This window comes from Clytia hemisphaerica, unplaced genomic scaffold, assembly GCF_902728285.1.
Source record: "Clytia hemisphaerica strain Z4C2 unplaced genomic scaffold, Clytia hemisphaerica genome assembly, whole genome shotgun sequence".
NCBI lineage: Eukaryota > Metazoa > Cnidaria > Hydrozoa > Leptothecata > Clytiidae > Clytia > Clytia hemisphaerica.
In genome coordinates this window covers 1,113,287-1,137,686 of record NW_027103300.1, presented here as the reverse complement: position 1 = coordinate 1,137,686, position 24,400 = coordinate 1,113,287, and the positions used below count along the sequence as shown (strand labels likewise).

General features: G+C 35.1%; 2 protein-coding genes and 1 long non-coding RNA gene across 3 annotated transcripts; all 3 read right to left on the bottom strand.

Annotated features, from left to right (window-relative positions):
- Positions 1 to 14,503: 14,503 nt before the first annotated feature.
- On the bottom strand, positions 14,504 to 19,014 carry LOC136810931 (uncharacterized). The gene is made up of 6 exons (XM_067067520.1): positions 19,005 to 19,014; positions 17,530 to 18,582; positions 16,244 to 16,773; positions 15,962 to 16,025; positions 15,288 to 15,361; positions 14,504 to 14,727 (listed from the first exon to the last, which is right to left on the bottom strand). The coding sequence occupies exons 1-6, from the start codon at positions 19,012 to 19,014 to the stop codon at positions 14,512 to 14,514; spliced, it is 1,947 nt and encodes a 648-aa protein (XP_066923621.1). The 3' UTR covers positions 14,504 to 14,511.
- Positions 19,015 to 20,718: 1,704 nt separating this feature from the next.
- LOC136810920 (uncharacterized) lies at positions 20,719 to 22,626 on the bottom strand. Its single transcript, XM_067067510.1, has 8 exons — positions 22,559 to 22,626; positions 22,293 to 22,326; positions 21,872 to 21,958; positions 21,675 to 21,719; positions 21,450 to 21,539; positions 21,142 to 21,213; positions 20,826 to 20,885; positions 20,719 to 20,733 (listed from the first exon to the last, which is right to left on the bottom strand). The coding sequence occupies exons 1-8, from the start codon at positions 22,624 to 22,626 to the stop codon at positions 20,719 to 20,721; spliced, it is 471 nt and encodes a 156-aa protein (XP_066923611.1).
- Positions 22,627 to 22,941: 315 nt separating this feature from the next.
- LOC136810875 (uncharacterized) lies at positions 22,942 to 23,772 on the bottom strand. Its single transcript, XR_010847168.1, has 4 exons — positions 23,735 to 23,772; positions 23,405 to 23,464; positions 23,123 to 23,161; positions 22,942 to 23,018 (listed from the first exon to the last, which is right to left on the bottom strand). It is a non-coding gene; the product is annotated as an uncharacterized lncRNA (long non-coding RNA).
- Positions 23,773 to 24,400: the final 628 nt, after the last annotated feature.

Sequence of the window (24,400 nt, the reverse complement as noted above, 5' to 3'; positions counted from 1 at the left end):
TTTTATAAGTCCACCGCATAAAACGTTGTGATTCGGACACAAAAAGGCAATAAATCCTGTATCAATATTGATTGGCAATGGATTTGAATAAGACGATACTTAGCCAACTTATCGATAGCACTATTTTCATAGATCATCAAAATCAGCTCTGGGAAGGTTTGCATAAAATGAAAGCTCTCTTTTCCACGAAAGCAAAAACTAAAATCTTTTTCAGTAGCACCACTGTTATCGTTAAACCATCTCTTGATTTTTGTAGAAAGAAAATTGCAATTCATTTTGTCATGCACAAAATTACAAAATGCTTCAAAAGAGAATTCTTAGGAACATTAGCAAAAGTCTTCACACCTTTAAGATTTGTTTTACCAATAGCAATTTTAAAAAGTTTTATGAATTGTTCTTTGATAACAACAAACTCCACTTTAACACGTTCAATTATGAAAGATTTACTCTAAGTAGCAAATACCACTAACCAGCTTGGATAAATACGCTGAGAATCTGTGTCTTTTTGGGAAAGGTTCGGAAAGGACTTCAATTTGTCTTTAGGATGTTTATCAACAGTTAAGTAAAATTTAGCCAGCCTTAAGATCTAACCTGAAGCATCACGGTAACAACCTTGATATTTTTCAGTACTTGAGGGGATCAGTTCATTTACATCGTTAAGTTTCCCAATATCAATGGTATTAATTTCCTTCGATAGTTCTTTATATGTCACGTAGTTCGGAATGTAAGCGTTTTGATGTGCTGAGACTTTATTTGCTTTACGTAAATTTATGTACTTTCTTTTCCCCATTACGTTATGGCAATAGTACGTGTTGAGAGATCTTAGCATGTTCTCGATAGATTTGAATGTGTTTTTAGTCCGCTCTTACATTTTTAAGTCCTTTATTAGAGCAGGTTTCACTGAAAGAATCATTGAGGACAAGACTTTAGCTTTTACTTTTGATGTTAGGGTTAACCTTATTGAAGGTTCCAGGTCGCGAATAGTAGAGCCATGGATTAAATTGACAGCCTGCATAGTTTCATTGAAGCGGGTTATTTTAGCTTTTTGATTTAAATGTGATGATGTTGTCTTAGCTAGTCATTTTTTAGATTTTGAGCTTGAAACACAGCATTTGGAGTGTGTTCAATAATATTTAAAGCAGGTAAATTTTTAATTTTCTTCCTTCTATATGCCAAAACATTTCTTTGACTGTCAGTTTTCTTATTCAGTTCATCAATTGCCACTTGGTTTGCAGAATGTAAATTTTCCATCGCATTGATACTTTCATTTTGCGCATCTAACTTGGCTTGCATCTCAGAAATTACTTTCTTACTTTTCTGAAATTTTCCTAACAAAGATTGATTTTCAAAAAGTTTTTTACTCTCTTTCTTACCGGGTACAATATTAACAACGAAAAAGACAACAACAAGAGGGGGTAGTTTAAATACTAATGACATTGCCATAGATGTTCTCAACGTGGTATTGCAATGTTATTTTCAAAATTTTTTGACGTTGTATTCAATGACGCATGGTTGATCTTCCGATAGTTTAATGACAGCTTTCCCCTTTATTTCTGATTTCTTCATGAAAAAATTGTCAATTTCGTTTTTAGTAAAACCAGAGTAAATGAAACCTCAGGGTTCCTGTCCACGTAAAGTTTAAGTGCTAATGCAAACCGTGAGCTTCGCGGTCACGTTTCACGGTCTACGTAAAGCCTTCCGAGGGGCTATGGTCCCGAACAGTCTGGAACGCCTTTCTAAAGATGTCACTCTGGATTGGCTCAGCTATTTCAATCGTCCAAGGGTTTTTGAATTTCTGGTGGAAGGACAAAGGACGGCCTATTCTTTCTACAATTCGCTTGAAATGCTCCTTGACGAGAACGTGAACGCTGATTTCTCGTTTCTCAAGACGATCATAGGATTCTCAAGTTTCCATCTTTTGACATAATTTAATCAATTATATTAAAATTATCTCTCTAAAATATACAAAAGATGTATAATTGTCTGTTAGCAATCGAAAAAAGTTAATACGTAAAAGAAAATCAAACCGAGAAAAGCATGAAAAATAGCAGACTTTTGAAGTCGATTAACGATATAAAAAAGGCTAATTTCTAGATTCTGAAATTACAGAATGTTAATATGACTATCAGAGGGCACTATGAAACAAAAATTAACAACAAAATAAGTACGTTGACGAATTGATTATTAAATCAAACTAGCCGGTACCCGGCGTCACACGCCGGTTAAGCTGTAGCTGAACGCACTAAAAGTCCTTTGGATGTTAAGCTGGCTTAAAAAAGCGATCAAAAAAATAAATCTCTACAACGTTTAACTCTAACCTTCCCCGGGTGTCTTATCTTTTAATCATATTTGGATCGTGTACAAAAATTGTCAAAAGTTATCAGAAAGAGCATCGTTTACTGTACCAGTGTCGTTTGAAACAACTCTGCAGGTAGTTATTTTTCTCGCTTCGCTCGCGTTAAATATGCCGTCCAGTTTAAATGACAATTTTTCAGGAAAAAGTGGGAAGGTCACAAAGAATAGTGCAACTCTTTGTTTTTTATCAGATCGAAAAAAAAAAAGACAATTCTAAGTTGCTTTTTAAGCCCTTGACATAACTTTTCGAATTTAAACATAAAAAATGACGTACACACTTTTTAACATAACGACGACTTGAAATATTTTTATAAGAATAAAGAAGTGAACTAATTTTTTCTTATGCTTTATATCGTCCTTTGAATGATGTTGTTGTCCACAAACTTTTTGATTTTTATGTTTTGATTTACTTTTGAAATATTCTTTTCTATGAAATGAAATTGTTTTGTTTTGAAAAGAATTCGAATGTCATTAATAAATACGATCGTTATATACATTCGAAACATTTAAAACAAAAGAAGAGAGAAAAGGCAACTCTGGGCAGAGATTAAAATTACTAAAATGTAGATGGGCCTTAAATTTCAAAACAAAGGCTGAATAAAGTCTAAACAAAGCTCTATCCGATCTTTTGCAAATGGCGCGAATCCAATAGAACAAACTTGTGGAGCAAGAGACTAAAAGTCATAATTTTAAAACACAAACGAAGCAAAAACAAAAGTGGTGACACACAAAGCACCGCTATTAATATATAGAAGTGTCACTGTCAAGGCCCTGGTTAAGGGATTTTCAACATCAAAAGAAAGTACTCTGGGTTCGAAAGTTAGGTCAAAGTGTGTTTTTTAGCATGTAAAAAGCTTATTACAACAACATAGAAGCAAAATTCTTCAGAAAAAATCAGTATCGCTTGAATACAATCAAAAGCAAAGACATGAGGTTTTACACTGATCATTGTTGTAAAACTTCTTGCGCTCCGCTTCGATCCGTACGCTAAAGCTTCGGAAAATCGCGTGTCATATTTTTTCGTCCGCCCGATGCCCGCCGTGTTAAAAATGGCGCCAACCTCTTTTAGCTCAACCCCCTCTTGAAAATTAAAATTCCTCAACCACCCTCTTTTCTGACTTTTTGCGCACTAACTCTTACAATCTCTAAGTGTACTTCAAAGGTTATTAAAATGACAAATGCAATAACATGAATCTGGTCTGGTGTCTATTTTTTAACAGATACAGTAAATATGAAAATAAGTAGAATATCTTTGGCAAACTTCCAAATCTTACAAGCCCCCTACTAAAGAACAGCTCTTTTTGCCCAAACAAACCCTCTTATTTGAAATTTCCACAAGCTCCCTTCTTTTAAATTCAGTAAAATTCTCATCATCCAGCATTAGTTCTGATAGCCAATAGGTTCTAGGCTAATAGTATTATTTTGACTTTAAAATGATGTATACTACCCTATTAGCTTAGTTGCAAATAAACTTGGTAAAAACAAGTTTGCCTTTGTCAAAGACTTTTCGTATTCCCAAGGCAATAAAAATACTTTGTTATCCAGTGTTATCAAATGCAAAAATAAGATCTGCGTTATTCCAAAGAGCAAATAAAAATGACAAACTTTTTCTCTTTGTTTCAAACGCATTATTTTATCAGAACAATCAGAGGTGACATTGCGAGAGAAAATACAAGAGCCTGATTGGATGCGACAAAACGAGCCACAACAGAATTGTTTACAATCAGAAAATAATAAAGGTTGTATCAAAAAAACATTTCTTAGAATTAAAGATCACTCTTTAAAATCGGCGTTTTGATTTTTCTCTACCTTTTCCAGGCCTTTTCTGCAACCAGATAACCGTTCAGAAAACTCAATCCTAATTTTTGTACACGAGCCACGAGAATCGAGAAAGAAATTTGATGTTCTAGGTCCTTATTAACAGAAAAAGCTCATTCCGAGGTTAATTCATTGTTTTAATAGTTCCCAACTAATTAAACAGAGCCTGGGTTGATTATTTTGTTCTTAGAACTGAATTCAAACAGAATCTTTGAAATAAAAACGGTAGCAGCTCAAACCCTGGAAATTTGCCTGCTCTGGGATCAAAGTAACATGTCAGCTAACCAACTATGTCTGCTACTGACTCACTAAATATAAAATAGCACATTTTGATAAAATAACGCATTTTTGATTGGCATTGGGAAAAAGGTACATGTTTTTAACTTACCTTTGATCACAAAATATTTTATATTGCCTTGAGAATACAAAAAGTCTTCTGCAATGGCGAGCAAGTTTTTAGCAAGTTTGTTTGCAACTAAGCTAATAGTACACACCATTTCAAAGTCAAAATCGTACTTTAAGCCTTAGAACTTTGGCTAAAGTAAAGTAAGGAAAGTAGACACACAGTTTTTAGTTCAACCATGAAATGAAGCAAACATGTATACTGGGTGTAGACTGAAAGAAAATTACAATGCTTCAGAAACATCGTAATACTTCTTAAAAATTGATTTCAATCTTGAATCCCATCCTAAGAAAAAAAATATAACTGTACCACTGACATTATTTGATATTAAGTCTCACAGTTGAAAAATGGTGATTTCAAAATCACACTAACACCTGATACAGGCTTTGACCCCTGGTGTCTCTCGAAATTTTCCAATCAAAAAAATATTACTGTAGACTTTTTAGGATTACTTATAATTAAAGTAAGTCAATTGGATATTAAACGTTTATTGTTGAGAAGACATGGCTATCTGGTATGAATATATGCCAGTATACATTTCCGAAATAGGTGAAACTAATGTAGAATTATGTCAGTGTCAACTAAATTCATTTTAGTATAGGCTAAAGACTTTCTTGGGTGTGTCTTAAAGAATTGCGACTAAAATGCTGAATAAAAGTGGTGACAGCTGATGTGTCTATCTATCTATGAGCCTCAATTTTTTTTCAAAGTGTGAAAAAAAATACTCTTTACTAACGAAATCACAAAATGTCTAAGCAACATTTAAAATCCCTTAACTTTTGGCCTGCATAGTTTTACTAAAATCTAACTAAAATCTTCAGGTTTAAAATATATAGAATAGATAAATGCCTACATATTACCTTAAACAACTGAACAATTTATGGAGTATATACATGTTTGAGCAATAAAAACCATGAATATGAAAAAAACCCTTTACAAACACCCCATCATGCTAAACTTCAAAACCAATGATTTTCATTTCATACGTGCACTTTGTCCAGTTAAGAATGAAACTTTTCTAATTTCAAATTCTGTACATAGTATGGGCAGAGATTATATCTAAAAGAAACTTTTAATCGTGTCTCTAGTTGAAAAGTACTTTTATCTATATTAATTTTCGTGACCATTTTAAAACACCAGTCTTTACCCAATTCTCAAGTTCATTTTTATCTATCTGAGCTATAAAACTTTCAGGTACAATTTTTTTTATTTGAACTGGGTGTAACTCCTTTCTTCTTCCTTTCTCAAAAATATCTGGTTTTTGATAAATTGTTCTGAAAGCTGCGTTACATGCCCTATGCCCTCCAATCTGTTTTCTAGTGCTATTCACTTTCTGTGGACAAACTCGTAGCTTTATCAAAATCATTAAGTAAGTTGTTCAGCTTCCTGGTACGACTTACTCACTCGATATTCTTCTCAGTGATCTTTCCCTCCATATGACCAAGTTCCTTCTAAGCACTTTTGTTACGATGCTCCAACTTCCTGTCAAGCTCAAAATTCGTAGATGGAAAGCCTTTGTTATTTACTGATCTGTTCCAAATAAGCTCGTGAGCTAGGGAAGGGGGCAGGAGATCACTGACTTGGGACAAAAGATGAAGATTTGACCAGCATATTTATATTTGTTAGTTAATTTGCAATATAACATTAGAAACTTATGGAGCCTAATGATTCGTTCGCCATCCCCATATTTTCTGGTATCATTGAAATCTTTGGCCAGATAACCAAGCGTCAAAGCATTTTTTTTATAGTTAAATCTAATTGAGTCACTTGGTTTTTGAGAAGGAACAGTTTCTCTTTCAACAACAACAACTTTTGAACGAGTTTATCAACAAACTCTCTAAACAGAACCATGCTTTTTGTGGAGACAATTTGTTCAAAGTAACCAGGGTCATCTTTTTTGAACTGATCAGTTGAAGTTAGAAGGAGTGCCTTAGAGTACTTTTCCATAAGCTCTTCTGAGTCCGTTTACTGCCTTCATAGGGTCAGTTTTGACACCTCGTGCATTGAGGTAATTCCTGGCCTGGTGCAATGTGTCAACATCTTCTGCAGATTTTGTACAATACAAAAGTTTCCAAATTGCCTGAAAAGTGCAAAAGTTTGAGAAAACTCTTCAACATTTATGTTTAGGTCTGAGATCTAGAAGTAAAAATCTGATTACTGGAAGTGATCTTCCATGAAAGATTTCTATTTTGGTGTTTTTGCGACCCTACCTGGGACTCGTGGAGGTTAAAAAAGGTACCCTGACCAGCGGAGCATCCCTGTAACCCATTTTGCCCTAGTACCCCGCCCCCTCCGGAAAAGAGCAAACTCATAATAATCTTTAAAAACTATACTATTTTTCTACTAGAATAGAAAGCGTGTGGGAGATCTTTTCTGAAAGGACTTAAATCAGTAAAAAATTAATGGTTAGTAAAATTAACAGTTAGAGTGGTGAGGCCTGAACTTACAATAGATGATTTAGTCGTTGTGTATACCATGTAGTCATGCTTAATGAATTAATGAACTAATGCTGAATCAACATGTGGTTCAGCCCATGAAAGATCCTCGACATAGCGTACTAGATCTTTAGACAGAAGGAATGCCATTTCTTTGGTTAGATGCTTTAAATCATCCTCATTTGGCAGGTATTCAAGAAGATTTATCTCTTTTTCACTAGTAGGAAGTTTAGCTGGAATTCCAAATAGATGTGATGGTGTGTATAAAACATACTCAACATGGTGTTCTGATGTGTCCTTGTCATACTTCTACAATTGACCTTTCTTTTCGAATTGTCACCTAAAAATGTTGATAAAATAAGCTTCCCACTATTTTGACTTGGAATTCAGACTTTGTAATGTCGAAATTTCTAGCCCGCCCTTCCTCTTATCGTTGGCTCGGAAGGAGTTTCATAAGTCGATATAAAAATAAGAATTTCGGTTCTTTAACCTAAAGTAGTTGTCCTTATTCTAATGTAGAATAAGTCATGAGAAGGCACACAGAGAAGCACAATAAACAGAACACAGTTTCTTGATTCCACAAGAACTTTACCCCATATTTTGGGTTTTCCTTAAAACAATCCAAAAATACACTTACATCGTTATATCTTTGCTACGCGTAAAATTGATGCTTCTTAATTAAATTATCACACTTTTCATCTTGTTAAGTTTTATATAGCTCCTATATACAATTCATAATACAAAGAAAATAGCTGAGACAAGAACAAAAGGGGAGGCAAGTAAGGGGTGTAGGAACGGTGATGGAATTTGGACAGATTTTTTGTATATCAAGCTGAATTCTCTGACCCTTTCAAACATAACTTGTCAAAAAGATATAGAAAATCCTCATTAACCATCTTACCTACATACATTAAATTTGTTGCACAAAAGTTGTTCATGTCGAGTTGTTTGGGTATCAAAACAACTTTTTTAACAGGTTTTTCAGCATTTCCATCCCAATCACCGTACATCATAAGATATTCGTGGTCAGCATCATCATCAACATGCATATCGATTTCAGCAGGTGGCTTACTTCTTCCAAGCAGTTGTGCTTCTTTAACCAGAGCTTCATTTGCATGAGAGTCAAGAAAGCTACAGTCTAGGTCTTCAAAATAATCGATTTATCAAAAGGTATTGCAGATTCCTTCCTATGTATTCACTGAGGAAACAAGTTGGCATTGAAAATAGATCCATTTTTACTATACATAATTTTGGTACAGTAATAAGTTTTTTAATCTAGCTTTTCATAAATTTCTTTTGAAATAATTAATTGTTGGTAAAATATACTTTCGCGGAATTTTTGAAATCACCTTGCTGATGCTTACACTTTAAAAGAATTTTTGATAACGTAACTATCACGCAGCCCTTATTAGAAATATTAAGATGTATTCATTTTCGACATCTCATCATTCATAACAGGAATGTCATCTTCAATTTAAGCAATGTTTCTTGTCATTGACAGCAGTTTCTCAAGATCAACTTCACCCTCCTGAATCCATTCATTAAAAGTCTTAAGAAACGTTTTCCCTAAATTTAAATATTACTGTATTGTATGAGACAAATGAAGAAAGGTCGACCAGACGACTAATAAAGCGTTTTTCTGTCTGTCCTTGTTGCAGTATCAAACCAATGACTAGCCAGCACGCTACAGTGTTGAGTTCTTATTAGAAGAAACGTGTTTACTGACGTCATTATAGGTGGTATTATGACAGTGGCAGTTTTAACTTTGTTTCGCCTAATTCTTGAGTTTGTAGCAAACGCTTTGAAAATTGCCATAGAAAAAGGTGCTTTATGAAATGAAGTGCTTCTTTGTGTTGAGAATGAAAGGAAAATTTTCTAGTGTCTGAATTTTCAATTGAGGTGTTGAATAGGTTAGATTTGGTGAGTGACTTAGCCTCATTTGAAACTTTCTTTGACAAGTACTTCAAAAGAGTGTCTTTCACTTACTTTGTTTCAGTCGAGAGATTTTCATTAAGAGCTTTTGAATTTTTGTCTGTAAGAATGGACTTCACTGTTCTCAATTTACTTTTTCCAACTTTGAAACTTTCTTTTTTACCATCTTCAAGAGTCACCTGCAGATAAAGAAATTTTACGAATGTTATAAACTTCAAAAGCAAAAGGAATTAAGGTTAAAGATACCAGCCCAGGGTCCTGAAAGTTGAGTTTATGTATTTGAAACCACCACTGTTATAAAAATCTTTATCAATGGCAATATGAGTTTTGTCGGAGGTTCACCGGATCTTTAGAGGTTTTTCGTCGGCTCTTAAGGAGTCCAAGTCACCTAGTTGAACTTACTCTCCTTTCTAAAGGATTTTTTGATCAACCAGGATTTTTGTCCAAAACATAAAATACAAAGATCAAAGATTGAATCTAGTCAAACAAAGTGAGAGGACACGAAAAAAATATGGTTCTATGGTTATATTGAATATATATGAATATATGATGATAATACATTGAGTATATACTATATAGTAGTTAAATATGAGGCACAAAATTAGGCACAAAATATAATTCTTTCGACTTATAACGGGTATAATGAGGCTATATTAGATACATGGCTAAATAAACTTTGAAATGGGCCTCAGCCAGAGATTGGCCCAAATATATGATATAAGTGAAACTGACATGGTCCTTTTGCTAAAGTACTCCTTGTTATACTGTCACTAATTAATGCTGCTCGGTGCAATGTTGCAAAAGCTTTTATAGTCATTGGACAATAGGAATTAAGTAAGATAAAGTGGTCAGATAATCTTATACTCGAATGTAGCTAACAATAATATATTGTTCGCGGAATAAGAAGTACAAACTTTTAATTGATACATTGGAATCGGGATATTACTGGGATTAAAAATTGGAAAAGTACTGGGGCCTTAATACACTAATCTTTACTGGGAGAATTGAACATGTGGTCGGGGCATCTCCAAGGTGTTTGAGTGACATGTAAATCACATGCATTACGACACCTTGGGAATCGGAAAAAGTGATGTCCCCATCACTTGAAAAAAGTCAGTAAATTAGGACCAGAAGCAAAAATGCAAAATAACCAAGTAATCACCAACATCTCAATATGAATCGAGATTTTTTACGTATTCATCAATTGTTTCATGTGTCCACGACTGTGGAGTTAGTCCAGTTCTGATATGATATAGTCGTTGAGCCTGACAGGCTCTTTTTACATTTTCTATTTCCAATCGTCCTAATTGTCTCATCTCCAGTTGTCTTAGTTGTCTCAATCGTCGGGCTTGTTCCTATCCTCTCTTTACATCCTTTCGTCTTTGTCTTCACCGAGCTGTTCTTTTGGCTCATAAAACGTCCAGACGTGCAAGCTGTCTGTCACGACGGTTCGTAGTGTGTGGTGATGGCTCCTCCGGTCGTATTGAAACTTTCCGACTTGTTCTTTCGTTTGAAACGATAATTACATCTTCGTAGTCATTCGCATTTTGATCATCCAAACTCGTATCTAACGTTGGTTCCAAACAGTCGATGTCTGAACAAGTTTCATCTAAATCTAATATAAATTCATCTATTTCCAAAGTATCATTGGCCGTTGGCCAAGGAGGACTCATGATGACTGAAACATTTCTCTATGCCGTAAAGATATATAATAGTTTTGATCATTCGGGTATTAATAATACAATATAACAAGGATTAGTACGTTTATCGAATTAGGCTTACAAAGATTAGTTACACAAACAAGACTCAGAAAAGTTACATCTTTATAAGCAGCGATTCATACCCTTCGTTTACAATATGTCCTACATTGTAGATTCTTTCTCCAACTGGTTCATTAATTCCTTGAGTAGTTTTGGATCTGCCATTATTTTATCTATCATTTCTTGCCTTTTGTTGGGTTTTTCTTTTCTTTTCCGATAGTGATGATAGAGTAAATATGATGTTACCGATACTCCAATTAGCATTGCGCTCATTCCTATTATTCAGTGTACTCCTCCCAACACACTGTTAATGATGTTAGCACCACAATCTTCAACATCCTTTATTGCTGAGCCGCTTGCTTGGATAGTGTTTGCAAGTGCCTCCCCGGAACTTGTAATCAGATCACTCCCTAAAGTACCAGCTCCCTCAGCTGCTGCTTTGATACTGGTACCCAAACAATTAATAACCTCACTAGTGCCTTCTCCGGCAGATTGTAGGATAGTTCCTACAGGCAATAGTACTAAAAAGGTCAGGAAAGGAATTTTTAGAGTTTTGATCAACTTTTTCCTGTAGTTGCCTCATACTTTCGTGGACTTGGGACATTAATCCTAGGAGAGGATATGGTTCTATTCTGTTTGGTGTATCAAAGAATATTCTGGATGAATACCCATATGTGTGTTTTAAAGGAGTCCATAATCCATAGTTTTGGGGAGTATGAAGATTTTGTTAGGTTAATCATTTTATAATGACCATTTGGGCTAACGGCAATCGGACCGGGGTTTGTTTGCAGCACTGTTTGTTTGGGCAAGTCATCGCAATTTATTTGTGGAGAATGAAAATGAGCTCTACGTGAAGGTTTTTGATATATTGCGTGACGTCAGAATCAGGAGTATGTAAAAGGAAATATTGGAAACAAGAGTTGTTAAGCTTGGTATTATTAGACCTCCTATCTAGCTTTACACAAGTATAATGGACGGGACGGCATTCACTGACTTCATATTCATAACCAGCCGGGTGAGAAACTATGCCATTTCTGTCAAATAACAGTTCTGCGACCAAGTCAGGACAATGGTTGGAAAGCCATTGGTGAATAGACCTAATCTCCTTTTGGATAAAATATGTTCGTTTTGCCTTGCGTAAGGTTTGTTCTTTTATGTTTATCAAGTTTTCAATTAGGTGCGCCTGTACTAAGGGAAGTCCTTGTTCTCTAGAAAACTTTTTGGCAAGAAATACTATCTTTTTAAAGGAGGCTTGTCTATAATCAAATCGAGTTCCGTTGCCGATAATGATACCATTATCAAGTGTAAACCATTTACCTTTGGTGGTCTCATGGGAACTCAAAGGATGATTAAACGAAATTTCACCTCCTATTTCTAGTGAGGGAATGTGGATATAGTTACCTATTTTCTGTATAGTGAAAGGCTCAGATATAGATTTAATATCGACGTAATCATGGTTTTCCATTTGGTTGGGCTGCCATAGTATCATATCAGAATTTTTCGTTAGATCACTGGGGTAATGGGTTTGAAGTGGAATTGAATGATTTGTAGTCATATATAATTTATCTTGTGAACTTTCATGTGTTGCTTAACCGGGACAAATAATCCATACTTGAGGAATAACCGGGACAAAAAATATTACCGGGACAAAAAAGTGTCCCGGTAATTTTTATAGCGTTATTTGTGTCTTTATTGGGTCTTTTGTTCATTTAACGGTATTTTAGGTTGTCCCGAAAATACAACAAAATATGAAATGAAGCTTAACATAACAAAACATAGATCGTGGTTCTACCGGGACAATAATAAAATTGATTTTGAAAAAGTAAGAAGCAAGACTGATTTTCAAAACTCAATTTTGCTTCAATGGATGAAGCTATAAGTTTTTGCTATCTCCGATTTCCTTAATTTCGACATTAAAAATTAAGCATAGCTTACTTTTCAAAATTATTTTGACCCTTTGTCGGGACACACTTAATATTTTATTATTTTTCAAGGTCTTTCCGGGACACGGATTTAGGAAATATAAACGGTTTAATCGGGACAAGCTTAAGCTTTGAATGAAGAGGACGCATCACCGTGACACTCGAAAGAACGAGTATTTGCCCCCAATTTCGTCTCCGGTGAAAAAATACCCCACAATTTCAGCTCCACTTGGAGATTGACTTTGATTTCATTCCCACTTGAGATTTAATGGAAAAATTGCGCAATCTATAACCATCCTCACTGAAATGTTTGACCAATAGAATTTCTATCCCCGTTGGGATTTCGATAAACATTTTCACTCCCACTGATGGAAAAACTACCACCGGGGTTGTGAGAAAGGGGTGTACGAAGAAATTATCTCAGAACTTTCATGTGTTGCTTAATCGGGACAAATAATCCATACTTGAGGAATAACCGGGACAAAAAATATTACCGGGACAAAAATATTGTGGCATTTTGTCGGGACGGACTTAATATTTTATTATTTTTCAAGGTCTTTCCGGGACACGGAGTTAGGAAATTTATCGAGAAGAGCTTAAGCTTTGAATGAAGAGGACGCATTACCGTGACACCCGAAGGAACGGGGCTTGTTAATTATTTTGGCACTTTATCGAGACACAGTCAATATTTTATCATTATTGAAGGTCTTTCCAGAACACGGAACTTTGTCGGGACACGGAGTTAGGAAATATAAACAGTTTAATCGGGACAAGCTTAAGCTTTGAATGAAGAGGACGCATTACCGTGACACCCGAAGGAACGAGCTTGTAAAATATTGTGGCACTTTGTCGGGACAGACTTAATATTTTATTATTTTTCAAGGTCTTTCCGGGACATACACAGAGTTAGGAAATAGAAACGTTTTAATCGGAACAAGGAATGCGGTTTGTTAATTATTTCGGCACTTTGTCGGGACACGGAGTTAGGAAATATAAACGGTTTAATCGGGACAAGCTTAAGCTTTGAATGAAGAGGACGCATTGCCGTGACATCCGAACACCCGGGACATGGTGTTTGGAAATATAAATGGCTACATAGGTTTATTGGAACAAACTAGAGCTATGAATTAGGAGTCATTGTGAAACCCAAAATGGACGGGGAAAACTAAATCAGATCGAGCACCATAAAAGGATCTTCCCCGGTTGGCTGTTGGTTTGAAGTTTTTGATGCAGATTTTGAATGAATATCAAATGGGATTTTAAGCATGTCATTTTCGCCACATCCCTTAAGAGATGATTGGAATACGAGATTGGGGGAAAACAGGCTTTTGCAAAATAAGCTAAAAGTAGTGTGCGAGCGTAAGGAGTTGCATTTTTCAAACTTCAAAAATCTTTGGCTAACCTTACCCCTCGTTTACCGGGCTTTACGACGTTGTTTAATGTAAAACTCATATTTTTGCATTATTTTTGGGCAAGCTAGTCCATATCAAACTGCACCAATTTTCTATCTACGCTTCGAGATGAATGCATTTGTGCAATTAGATTTCAATGAGCTCGAAGACTTTACGGTTTTGTACGTAAAACGTTTGGTTTAGCAAAGACTTTATATGTCAAATGTTTCAAGTACCGTATGAAAGTTTTAACAACCAAAATATTCTATGACTAAGAGTTATTGCCTGGCCTATATTTCTAGCAGGAAATTATTTTAAATATATGTCAAAATAAAGTTAGTAAGTAGAAGTGAATTTCTGGAAAATATCTTTTTCTTGTAAAGTTGTAACGAACTCAAGGTTTGAACAAGAGTATATACTGTAATAACAAAATATAAACAAACGTTAAATATGTTTTTGTAAAATAAATATCGCCATAACTTTTAAATATAAAGTTTAGTCCGAACTTTTTTTCTTCAAAATATCTATAGTTTTACTTATTTTATTTTTCACTTTGTCTGCTCCCCGCTCCTTCAGTACTGGGTACCTATTCAATGCATTTAGGACTTCATGTTGCATTGGTTTGACTTTTGATTTCACATGGTGTTGGAATGCTTTATGTAATGCTTCTGTTTCGGCTTTCGTCCATTTTTTCCACGTCTTCTTAGTTTTCTAGAAATAGAAAAAGGATTTGTCTTTTTTTACATGACTAAAGCTAAAGTATGCTTTTCTGCAATCCTGCAATGCAATCAAAGGCATCGCACGCACTTGAAACCTGAAAGTAATGTGACCGTCTAATGAAAAAGCCTTTCTAACAGAAAAAATTACAGATCAGATCTTTTCTGTTGCAGCACTCTTACAATCTTCTCTGCTAAATTATTACTGCATTGCAAGGAAATTACAGGAAAAATCGAGCGGCTACATTACGAAATTTCTCAATTCAAATTACATTTCAAGATTGAGTGCAATATTTCAGAAAATAATTTGGCTGAGTATACAAAGGCCCATTAATACTACCACACGCCTGCGTGTAATGTCAAAAAAGCTAAGATGATAAATGCTAATGCAAAAAAATGTCTAACTACCATTGGTGGATTAAATTTCGCGTGGATTAAATTGGATGAAATTTAGTCCTCGCGAAAATTTTAAAATCGGCATTTTTGCCCCGGAAAAAGAACGAAATTAGGTGAACAAGTAGTAGATTTTGGGCTGATGTACCAAGCAATACTAACCTTAGGGTCTTCTCGTTGCTGCTGAATATCGTTGTCTTCAGCGTCTTCAGTCCTGCTCTCTTCAACATTGTTTTCTATAGATTCAAAATATTCATGGATTAAAGGAACAATATTTCTATGAAAAGAATTACTCACAAAATTAATTAATTGAATAATAAAGTGACAAAATTATTTTGTCAAAAATGAGGCTCTGAAAAATTCACCTAACGCTTATAAAAAGATACTTTGTATAACAAATAGCTGGAAAATGGAAATGGGAAGTGGACTTCAGTGTGACCTGGTCTTATACTAAATATTCATAAGCGATTGTAGTCAGACAGAAATACGAACTATCTAGGCTGGGACATCCTACCAAATACCACCTTAAAGCTGTCAAAGGAATACATAGGAGACTTTTAAACAAGTATATTCGATTTCTGAAATGATCTGGAGTTATATAGAAATTGGTTTTTACGACCAAATCTGGCCATCTGAGGGTTCTAGGTCAAACAACTTGTGATCGGCCTACTCCTTCAAAGTTTTCTATATACTTTTTTGCAGCTGTTGCACGGTAGAAGCTTTCCGAAGTTAATGCAGTTGTGCTTATGACCTTGTAAATTTTGAACGTTTCGGCAATTAAAGTACAACACTTAGACCCTGCATTAAATTCATACTGGACACGTAAAAATACCTACCCGTTAGGAGATCGTCAATCTTTTTGTTCTTCAACTCTGCCCCTTGATCCACCGCACATAACACCTTAAATCAAAAGAAATTCATATTTATTCTTCATTCAATTTTTGTTTAATAAATAGGACTTCAAGGCTATTGTCTTGGTTCTTATTCACCAAGCGTTCCAAATATTTGTAAAACCAGTCCATTAATCAAATCATCTCAAGTTTTGGCCTCGTCTGAAATTTTGGCAAAACTAGAGACATAAAATGCGAGGTAGTTAACAAGTGATCAAAATTAAGTACCTTAGCCACTTTTGTCAGCTCAATCGTAGAATCCTCCTGACGGTAGAAGCCGAGGTGGACATCTTTCGTATGTCCCATGTGAGTCGTCATCCAGCCCAGCTCTGCGTCATTGAGCTGCATCAGTTGTAAGATAGTGGCTAGGAATTTTCTTGTCCTAGTTGGCGTAAGTAACTTTGGCGATGTCAAACGATCGCCAATTTCCTTTGCCACGGTTTGCAAAGCGTTCCAACCTTTAATGTAGAGCTCGCCGGAGTGAAAAACATACTCATTTTCTTCGTCTACAAATTTATCCCTGAAAGAGACTAGACGTTGAATTGCCTCCACACATTCTTCAGGGAAAAGTATCGGAACGTGGTTCTTCTTTTTCTTCGACCTCTTTTTCTTTTTCCCCTCGATATAACAAAGTTTCAATTTCTCGGCCAGTTTACGCTCAACATCGTCATCGATGAGATCGATGTACTCCTTTTTTTTCCAACGGTCGTCCATAACCCCCTCCCAACGATCCAATTTTAACCTTGCAACCTCTGAGCCTGAATGAAAATATATAAACGCATTTCAATATAACCAAATTCAAAGCTTTTGCACTTTTGATATTCAACAGCTATATGAGATTGATCTAAACCCTATCAACCATATCATTTTCTTTTAGTATATTTCAAAATTTCTCTTTTGGGCTTGGCTCAAAAATGTAGATCTAGATAGTAGTCATCAAGGGTTCCAAGCTATTTTGAAGTACCAAGTTAATCAAACTTTTCAAAATCAATCAAATATTTCAAAATCTTGCTTATTTTTCAAGATTTTTCAGATGACGAGACAGTTGAAATTTCTATTTCTTTTTGTTCACAGGGATTTGTATTAAAAGTCTTTTTCAATCAACTGTTGCTGAGAGTTCTAGGACCCATTGGGTTTTTCAGGTTCTGAGGGTAATTGAGTGTGGAGGGCTTTGACTTCTATTCCTGTTTAGGTGTCATGATGCAGATGAAAAAAGGTTTGGTCAAGTTTTTAGGCGTGGTAGATTTTCCATAATAGCGGATTTTTCGTTTCCTCGCGCTGTTGCTAAGGAATTTTCATTTGGTGGCAAATCTACACATATTATTACAAACATTTACAATATGCACAACAGGCTCTACAAGCAATACAAATCCCTTTCAACAAAAAGAAATTTCAACTATCTCGCCATCTGAAAGGTCATGAAAATGATCATTTACATACTCAATTACACTCAGACCCTAGAGTAACCAGACTAAATACAAATTCTGATGAATAACGGATAAGGAAATACCGACCTCTCCTTGCATTGAAGGTCATCAGCCTTGCAAGTGTGAGATTGGAAAGCAACGAGTAGTCATCTTTTGAGAAGGAATCATATTTCAACATTTTTGTGATTTCGTCAACGCAATACTGTTTGAACAACTTGACATCGCTTTCCAATGGTAAATTCTGAGGCGCATTTGCACTTCGATCCTCGTAGACGGCCTGCGCGTTCACTGAAAAGGCTGTCCAATCTACCTCATATAGTTCCAAAAATGATCGACACTGCTCTCTGAGATCATTGTCACATGCCTTGATAGCTTCGGTCCGGACAACGACAGCCAAATTGGAAAGAGAGAACCCGATTTTTCGAAACACATTCGGCTTTCCAATTTTCCTTGGCCCCTCGTAATTTGTCAAATTCTTTGCAGCTCTGAGTACGTTATCGTAGTTCTTCACTTGGACAAGACTCGAGCTCGTGGCATTGTGCATACCAGTGATGCTCCTAAATTCAATTAACAATTTGCTCAATGTTTTCATTGTGTACCGTATATCACAATAACGGTCTTTTTCTTTTAGCTGCATTTGAGAATATCCTAACAGTAATAATGTTCGGTCATTTTTCATAATAAGATAGTTTTCATCACGTCCGCGCATTTTTTCTACGATGTGCTCGCGGACGTCTCCAAATTTGCCGTCTGCTTTGTCGGAGGAAAGCAACATGCGACCAGCTGCCAGCGGCTTCTTCAACTCCTGATTCTTCTTTGAGGGGCACTTTTTGACATGTTTCGACAGGGACCGGGCTGCAAAGAGACCCGTGCAGTAAACACAGGGGACTTTTTCGGATATGTTTTTAGTTTTTCGCACAACCAATTTCGTTGTCGAGCTTTGGCTGTTAAACTTATGGTCACCTTTTCTTTCCAGAGCGATCCACAACCTCCGCTTTTCTTTGCCCGTCTTCATTTTCATGATGGCTTTCACTTCTTCTTCTTCTTTATGATAAGTTTTGAAATGCCTGGTAATGGGGTGCTCCAGTTTACCACAATAAAAACACGCATGTCTCTTGTGCCCGTCCTTCAATCGCTCGGCTTAAAGAAGAAAATGAATAAAAAATAATTTAGACAGAAATATTATACTTCAGTGTACCTCGAAACATGTAATTAATTTTCGTTGGGATTAATTTTTGTGAATTTGTAATTTGTATTGGGCTCTTCCAGAAAAAAACCATTCATGGGGGGGTGGAGGATATATTGTCCAGGGGTATTGAAAAAACCCTGAAAAACTGCCATGTCCATGGGGTAAATCTGCGATGTCCAGGGGTAAATATTTGTGTCCAGGGGGTCAACTTGATGCTTGTCCAGGGGGTGAAAAATCGAAATGTCCAGGGGTAGATCACAGAAAAAATAATATATCCTCCATGAACGAATTTTTTCTGGAAAAGCCCATTCTGCGAATATTTGTTCCAAAGAAATCTTTTTTATTAAAACTAAATATTACAACCCAATATTACAATCAGTCATTATGATTTTACCTTAACGGAACTTATTTCGGCGAGAATTAATTTCGGCGTATCACATTAGGGGAATTAGGGGTCATTTTGGAAAATTATGAACAAATTTAAATTTGGCGAGAACTTATTTAGCAAGGTAGCAACTTTTGGACCAGGTATTTAATTGGTTTATTTTATTTTTATATTTAAATATTTATTCACAAATTACAGTGAATGAACGATTCCAGGCTAAATCACTTGACTGTTTTGCCTCGCCTATCTGCGCGATATATAGCTGATCCAAAAGAAATAGAGTCCAATTACTTCAAGCCTTAAACAAACGAGTTGGCAAGGACATTGTATAACGAGTGAAGGGTCTCCGGTTCAAAATGTTTCCAATGATGTGTCAATTTAAAATAATTTCTGAAATTTTATGGCCTTTGTTGTACCGTATCTTCACAGGTTACTTCTTTTATTTTGACGAGAACTAATTCGCAAAAATCAGTTCACCCAAAAATTAGTCCCCTTATTAAGGTAGTGAAGAGACAACAACTTATTCTTCATAAAACAGACACCAGATAACAGAAAGAGTCTAGAGAAATACGTTATAAAAGCTACTGACAATCAATCACTCTTTAAAACCTTACGCTTTCTATTCCCTATACTGAACAAACTTGAAATGCAAATTCCACATAAAAAATGCGATTTGATCTAACCTACCAACTAACTCTTCGGTTGATTTTTTATCAATCTCGTGATCGTCAATATCATTGCCGATTCTATAGTCATTTTCTCTTTCATCTCCATAGTTCGTTGTATGATTTTCATCATCTATTTCGTTATTCGTTTGCCTGACAGCTATTTCTTCAGTGCCGTTTGGAATTGAAGACGTATTTAAAACTTTAATGACTGCATTTTCAATTTCTTTTTCGTTGAATTCGTCAAGGGGGTCGTTACTATCGTCCTCAGAAGCAGATTGGTCAGGGTTGAAATCTGGATCACGAACGTCATCATCCAACTAAGAAGATAAATAAAGTAGCTGTTACAAATAGGTGCAGTTTCTGGCAAGCTTCAGGGTAAATCCTTATTGTTTATGTCTTCGCCACGGAAAGTCATGTACTTTACAACTAATAAAATTTAAAGGGATAACCAGATAAAAATTGAAATTTAGCCCATTGTTGAGTAGAGTGTCACCTCGCTCTACAACAAATTACTACACCATTGGTCTCTGCTTGGTGTAGTAATTTATGTCGTAATAATTAGTTCTTTCAATGGTTCATAGAAAAAATCGTCATATCTTAACTTTAGAATATTAGTTCCTAAAAATATTCGCGTTGAATCCACAAATATACAAATTTTTGTTAGAATTCAATTTGGCAGGTAACCAAATAGCTTTATTTGTTGATTATGGGATATTTTGGTGATAAAATGGGGATATGGGAATGAAAGTCGTTCAAAAGGCCTTAAATAGCAAGAAGTGACATAAAATAAATCTAAATTGGCAGAACTGAGTCAGTAAGAAAATTATGTCAGCAAACTTTGGAGAAAAAATTCCATAATAACCTAGATAGAAATATTTTTTGCCTACTACTAGTCTACGGATTTTAAGCAAAAGAGAAATAAGTGTACTTACTGAAGAGTCATCGGAATCACTACCTTCTTCTTGACTCTGAAAACGAATTATTTGAATGAAAGTTAAAGAGGCTATGTTAAATAGTATTTTTGTCGACATTTTCTACAATTTCCTTGACTGAAAATATGAATAGGAAGAGAGAATGAATGCTTCTTGTACTCAAACTTTAGTACTCAGGCAGGAAAGACTTAAAACTGTACTTAACTAACCTCGTTCATAGTTCTGTCGATACCACTGTCATTTATTGCCGTTTCAACGTCTGATTCATTCTAAAACCAAGATTGTTTAAGACTGTTGTGTTGTTCATTTATGCTGGATTTATAAAATACGTAGGCATTTGTCCCTTATCTTTTTGGGAGATTAATCTAAGTGTTTTGCATTCTAAATCGTGAATAAAACAGAAATCTACTCCAACCCTCTCGTTATAGGTCAAAAACACTATTTAAAAAAGGGGGCTTCAGGTTTTTCTATTCTCCAATGTGTTGTACTGATTATTGCTCCTGTATATAAAGACGTAAGTAATACCTGGGAGTCAGCTTCGTCATTTGGGATGAGAACTTTACGAGGACGAAGTTCGTAAGATGGTGACACTTCACGCTGCACAAGACAATAAATAATTAAAAACAAATTAAAAATCAACTGAACAGATTGATGACGTATGCTATTAAATTCGAAAACATCCGTTTGGGAGTGCATAGTGGATCTTGTTAATAAAAAACCGAGGAAAAAAGAATTTTTCTTTAACATGGAATGTAGTTTTGAAAAGTAATCGCAATAAAGTACAATTGACAAGGATTCTCTAACTTTTAGAAAATATAAGAAAAAGGTCATACTTTGTTAATGAGACATTTTCCAACATGCATATCAAACACGCCTTTGACTATGAATGATTTTTCGCATCTGCAAATGAATGGACCACCAGTCTAGATAATAAAATTATTACCACATGAAAGATCTACTCCTTACTATGAGCCTCATTGATTTAAATCCCTTTTCCACTGAGATATAAGTTCAAGGATTGCCACAACTTTTTAGTTACGAAGTGTATAAATTCTTACGTTTCCTTCTGGGTTAAAAATCTTCTGATTCGTGCCGTCACTTTGCTAAAATAAAAACGATAAAAACAATTAGAGTTACCTGTTTGATTTTTCAAAAACCATCGAATTTTGAGCAATGAAACACCAATAAATTCAATATGCTTAGAGAATTAAACTTGCTAATGATCACCAAACAAAGTTGAATGTCAATGTTTCACCTTGCAGCTTTTAATGTGATAATCAAACATCAGCTTTATTTTGAAAGATTCTCCACAATTACAGGCGTAAGGTCTTGCTCGTTGGTACTAGTGAGAAGATAGAAAAATTTAGCAAACACCATTCAGTGTGCCGAAAAAGAATTGGAGCAGGGTTTTTACCAGTCTTTTACCATATGGGATTTCGAGCAGCTGACACAAATACAGATACGTCTAAAATATGGCATTTACTATATTGTTAGGAATTTTCCTTATACGCATAGACCCTGATGTAACAGTGTATACATCACAATAAAAAAATGAAATAGTCTGATAAACAAACGGCAAGCTTTCTTTCAATACTTGAATTCTTTCTATTAAAACAAAGCTACAACTCAACTTATGTATTTAAACGTCTTAGTGTCTACAACCTGAACAGTTATACCTCCAATAGCTCATTGCTCAACTTCACTTTTTTGCTACAAAAAACGGAAAATAAAAAGGTTATACTCAAGGGTCGAATTACAACCATAAGCCCGATTCATATACTCTTCCTAAAAATTGTACAGTCAAGAGGAGATGGTACACACTCTTTCAACGATTTAAAAAAACCGCATAAGGCATGATACACTTGCGATTAAGCACAATGATTGTTAAACCCAAAATAAAAGGTTTGAATCAAATTTTTCACCAAAACTATATAGTTCTTACCTGGCAATGGGACTTTGTGTTTGAATCTGAAAAAAGATAGATATTGCATTAATGCCATAGTTTACCATTATTTACTTGTCTGTACCAGACCTAATATCTACAGATTTTTTTAAATTTATTGTCGTTCAGGGTCTGTAGGTGCAAAGAACTTTTTAATACAGAGAAAAAGTGTGAATATTAGATTGACTTTCGATGACCAGTTTAATAACACTAAATTTCACTATAAAATATTAACACGTCTCGTAAAACAAATAGGACATAAGGCTGGGAAGCGCTGCGAGGCAATCAGAATATGTCGAACGATTTTAAACCAGCGCAGAACATTGTTTAATAAAATAAAACATTTTATTGAAATAAAATTCAAAATAGTTACCATTGGCAATATTTCTGACTCTGAACCAGATTCTTCATTTGAAAATATGACATCATCTTCCAGCTTTTCTGCAACACGTTTCATGCCCTACAGCAAAAAAAATATATAGAAATAGTAGTTTTATTGAAACGAATCTTTTGCAAATAACATTGAAGACAGTAGATAGAGTATTAAATTTGTGCAAGCAATACCTTTTTAAACTTCAATTTTGATTTCTTTCGTATAGGGGTCTGAAAATAGAAGAAAGAATCTTTGCAAACAAATGTTTTATTCATCGTGTCTGCGTGTCTGCGTGCATGAAAGCAGCATTGTCTGGATAGCAATGCAATTCTTTCAGTTATCTGTAAATTGAACAAGAACAACTCGATTAGAAAAAAGATCCCAAGACTCTTTTTAAGTTTGATCCTTTAGGAATCTTATAAAAAAAGAATGAAAAAGAGTGGAATGTGGAAAGCTTTGAAGCTAGGTTATACCATTGGGATTTCATCAGAATCTTCGTCAGAATCTCCGCCTTCCAGCTGATTTCTAATGGTCTGTCAAAAGCAAAAATAATAACTTAAAAACTCAATAAAATTACTCGACAGAGTAAAGCGTTTCCTTAAAACATAGTTGTATCAAAAATCTTTTTTAAATAACCATCGTTATGGAATACAAGGGCACTAAAATTGGAATCAGAAATGTCCATAGCTTCCCTACCACTTGCCTATCAATTGGTATTATAAGTAAGAGGTTATGTTTTTCTCAGAGAATTCAAAAGTTAAAAACAAAACTCCTTTTAAATAGTTAAAATTCAAACAACTTACCGATAATGAAGAATTGCGACCAAAACATTCAGTTTGCTCTGTTAACGGACTCTAAATAAAGATATTAATGGTATTGATATTAATCAAACTAAGCCCTTCCCATTAGGGAATTACTCCTTACGAAATAGGAATTCCTCCTTTTTCAAATAGAAATTCATAGCACTATCCAGACAATGCTGCTTTCATGCACGCAGACACGCATATACAACGATGTATAATGCTGACACTCGAACTACGAATTTTGCTCTCACAGGCGTAAAACGTAATGAAACGCAGGATTCAACTTTCGCAGAATTAATTTTCGCAAGATATACTTTCGCGAAAATTTGTCTCGCGAAAAACCTTTAATTGCTCATTCTTTGTTACAGTCATTGATAAAACCCATGTAAAAATCATTTCACTAATACCATTAAAGTAATGAGCACGATGTCCTATTTGGTCCGAACAAATTTAAAATCCAAAAATACTCTTACAGAGGATTGAATTTGTAAATCTTTGGTGCCGATTGTTTTCGATATTGCGTTCTAAAAAACAAGTGATACTTTTAAGGACCTGGACCCTGATATTTCCAGGTCATGTAGGGGTAGAGTACCTATATTGAAAGCAGATTTTAGCTTTGTACCAGGTTAAAAAAGGGGTAGTGGTCCAAATTACAACTTCAAAAGC

Coding starts and splice junctions, on each gene's coding strand:
- LOC136810931 (XM_067067520.1), bottom strand. Junction 15,362..15,961: donor GATTGACGATCTCCTAACGG/GTAGGTATTTTT, acceptor TTGAATCTATAG/AAAACAATGTTGAAGAGAGC. Junction 14,728..15,287: donor AGCAACGAGAAGACCCTAAG/GTTAGTATTGCT, acceptor TTCTATTTCTAG/AAAACTAAGAAGACGTGGAA.
- LOC136810920 (XM_067067510.1), bottom strand. CDS start 22,626: ATGGTAAACTATGGCATTAATGCAATATCTATCTTTTTTCAGATTCAA. Junction 21,720..21,871: donor ATCACATTAAAAGCTGCAAG/GTGAAACATTGA, acceptor TTTTTATTTTAG/CAAAGTGACGGCACGAATCA. Junction 20,886..21,141: donor ATGACGAAGCTGACTCCCAG/GTATTACTTACG, acceptor TCTTGGTTTTAG/AATGAATCAGACGTTGAAAC.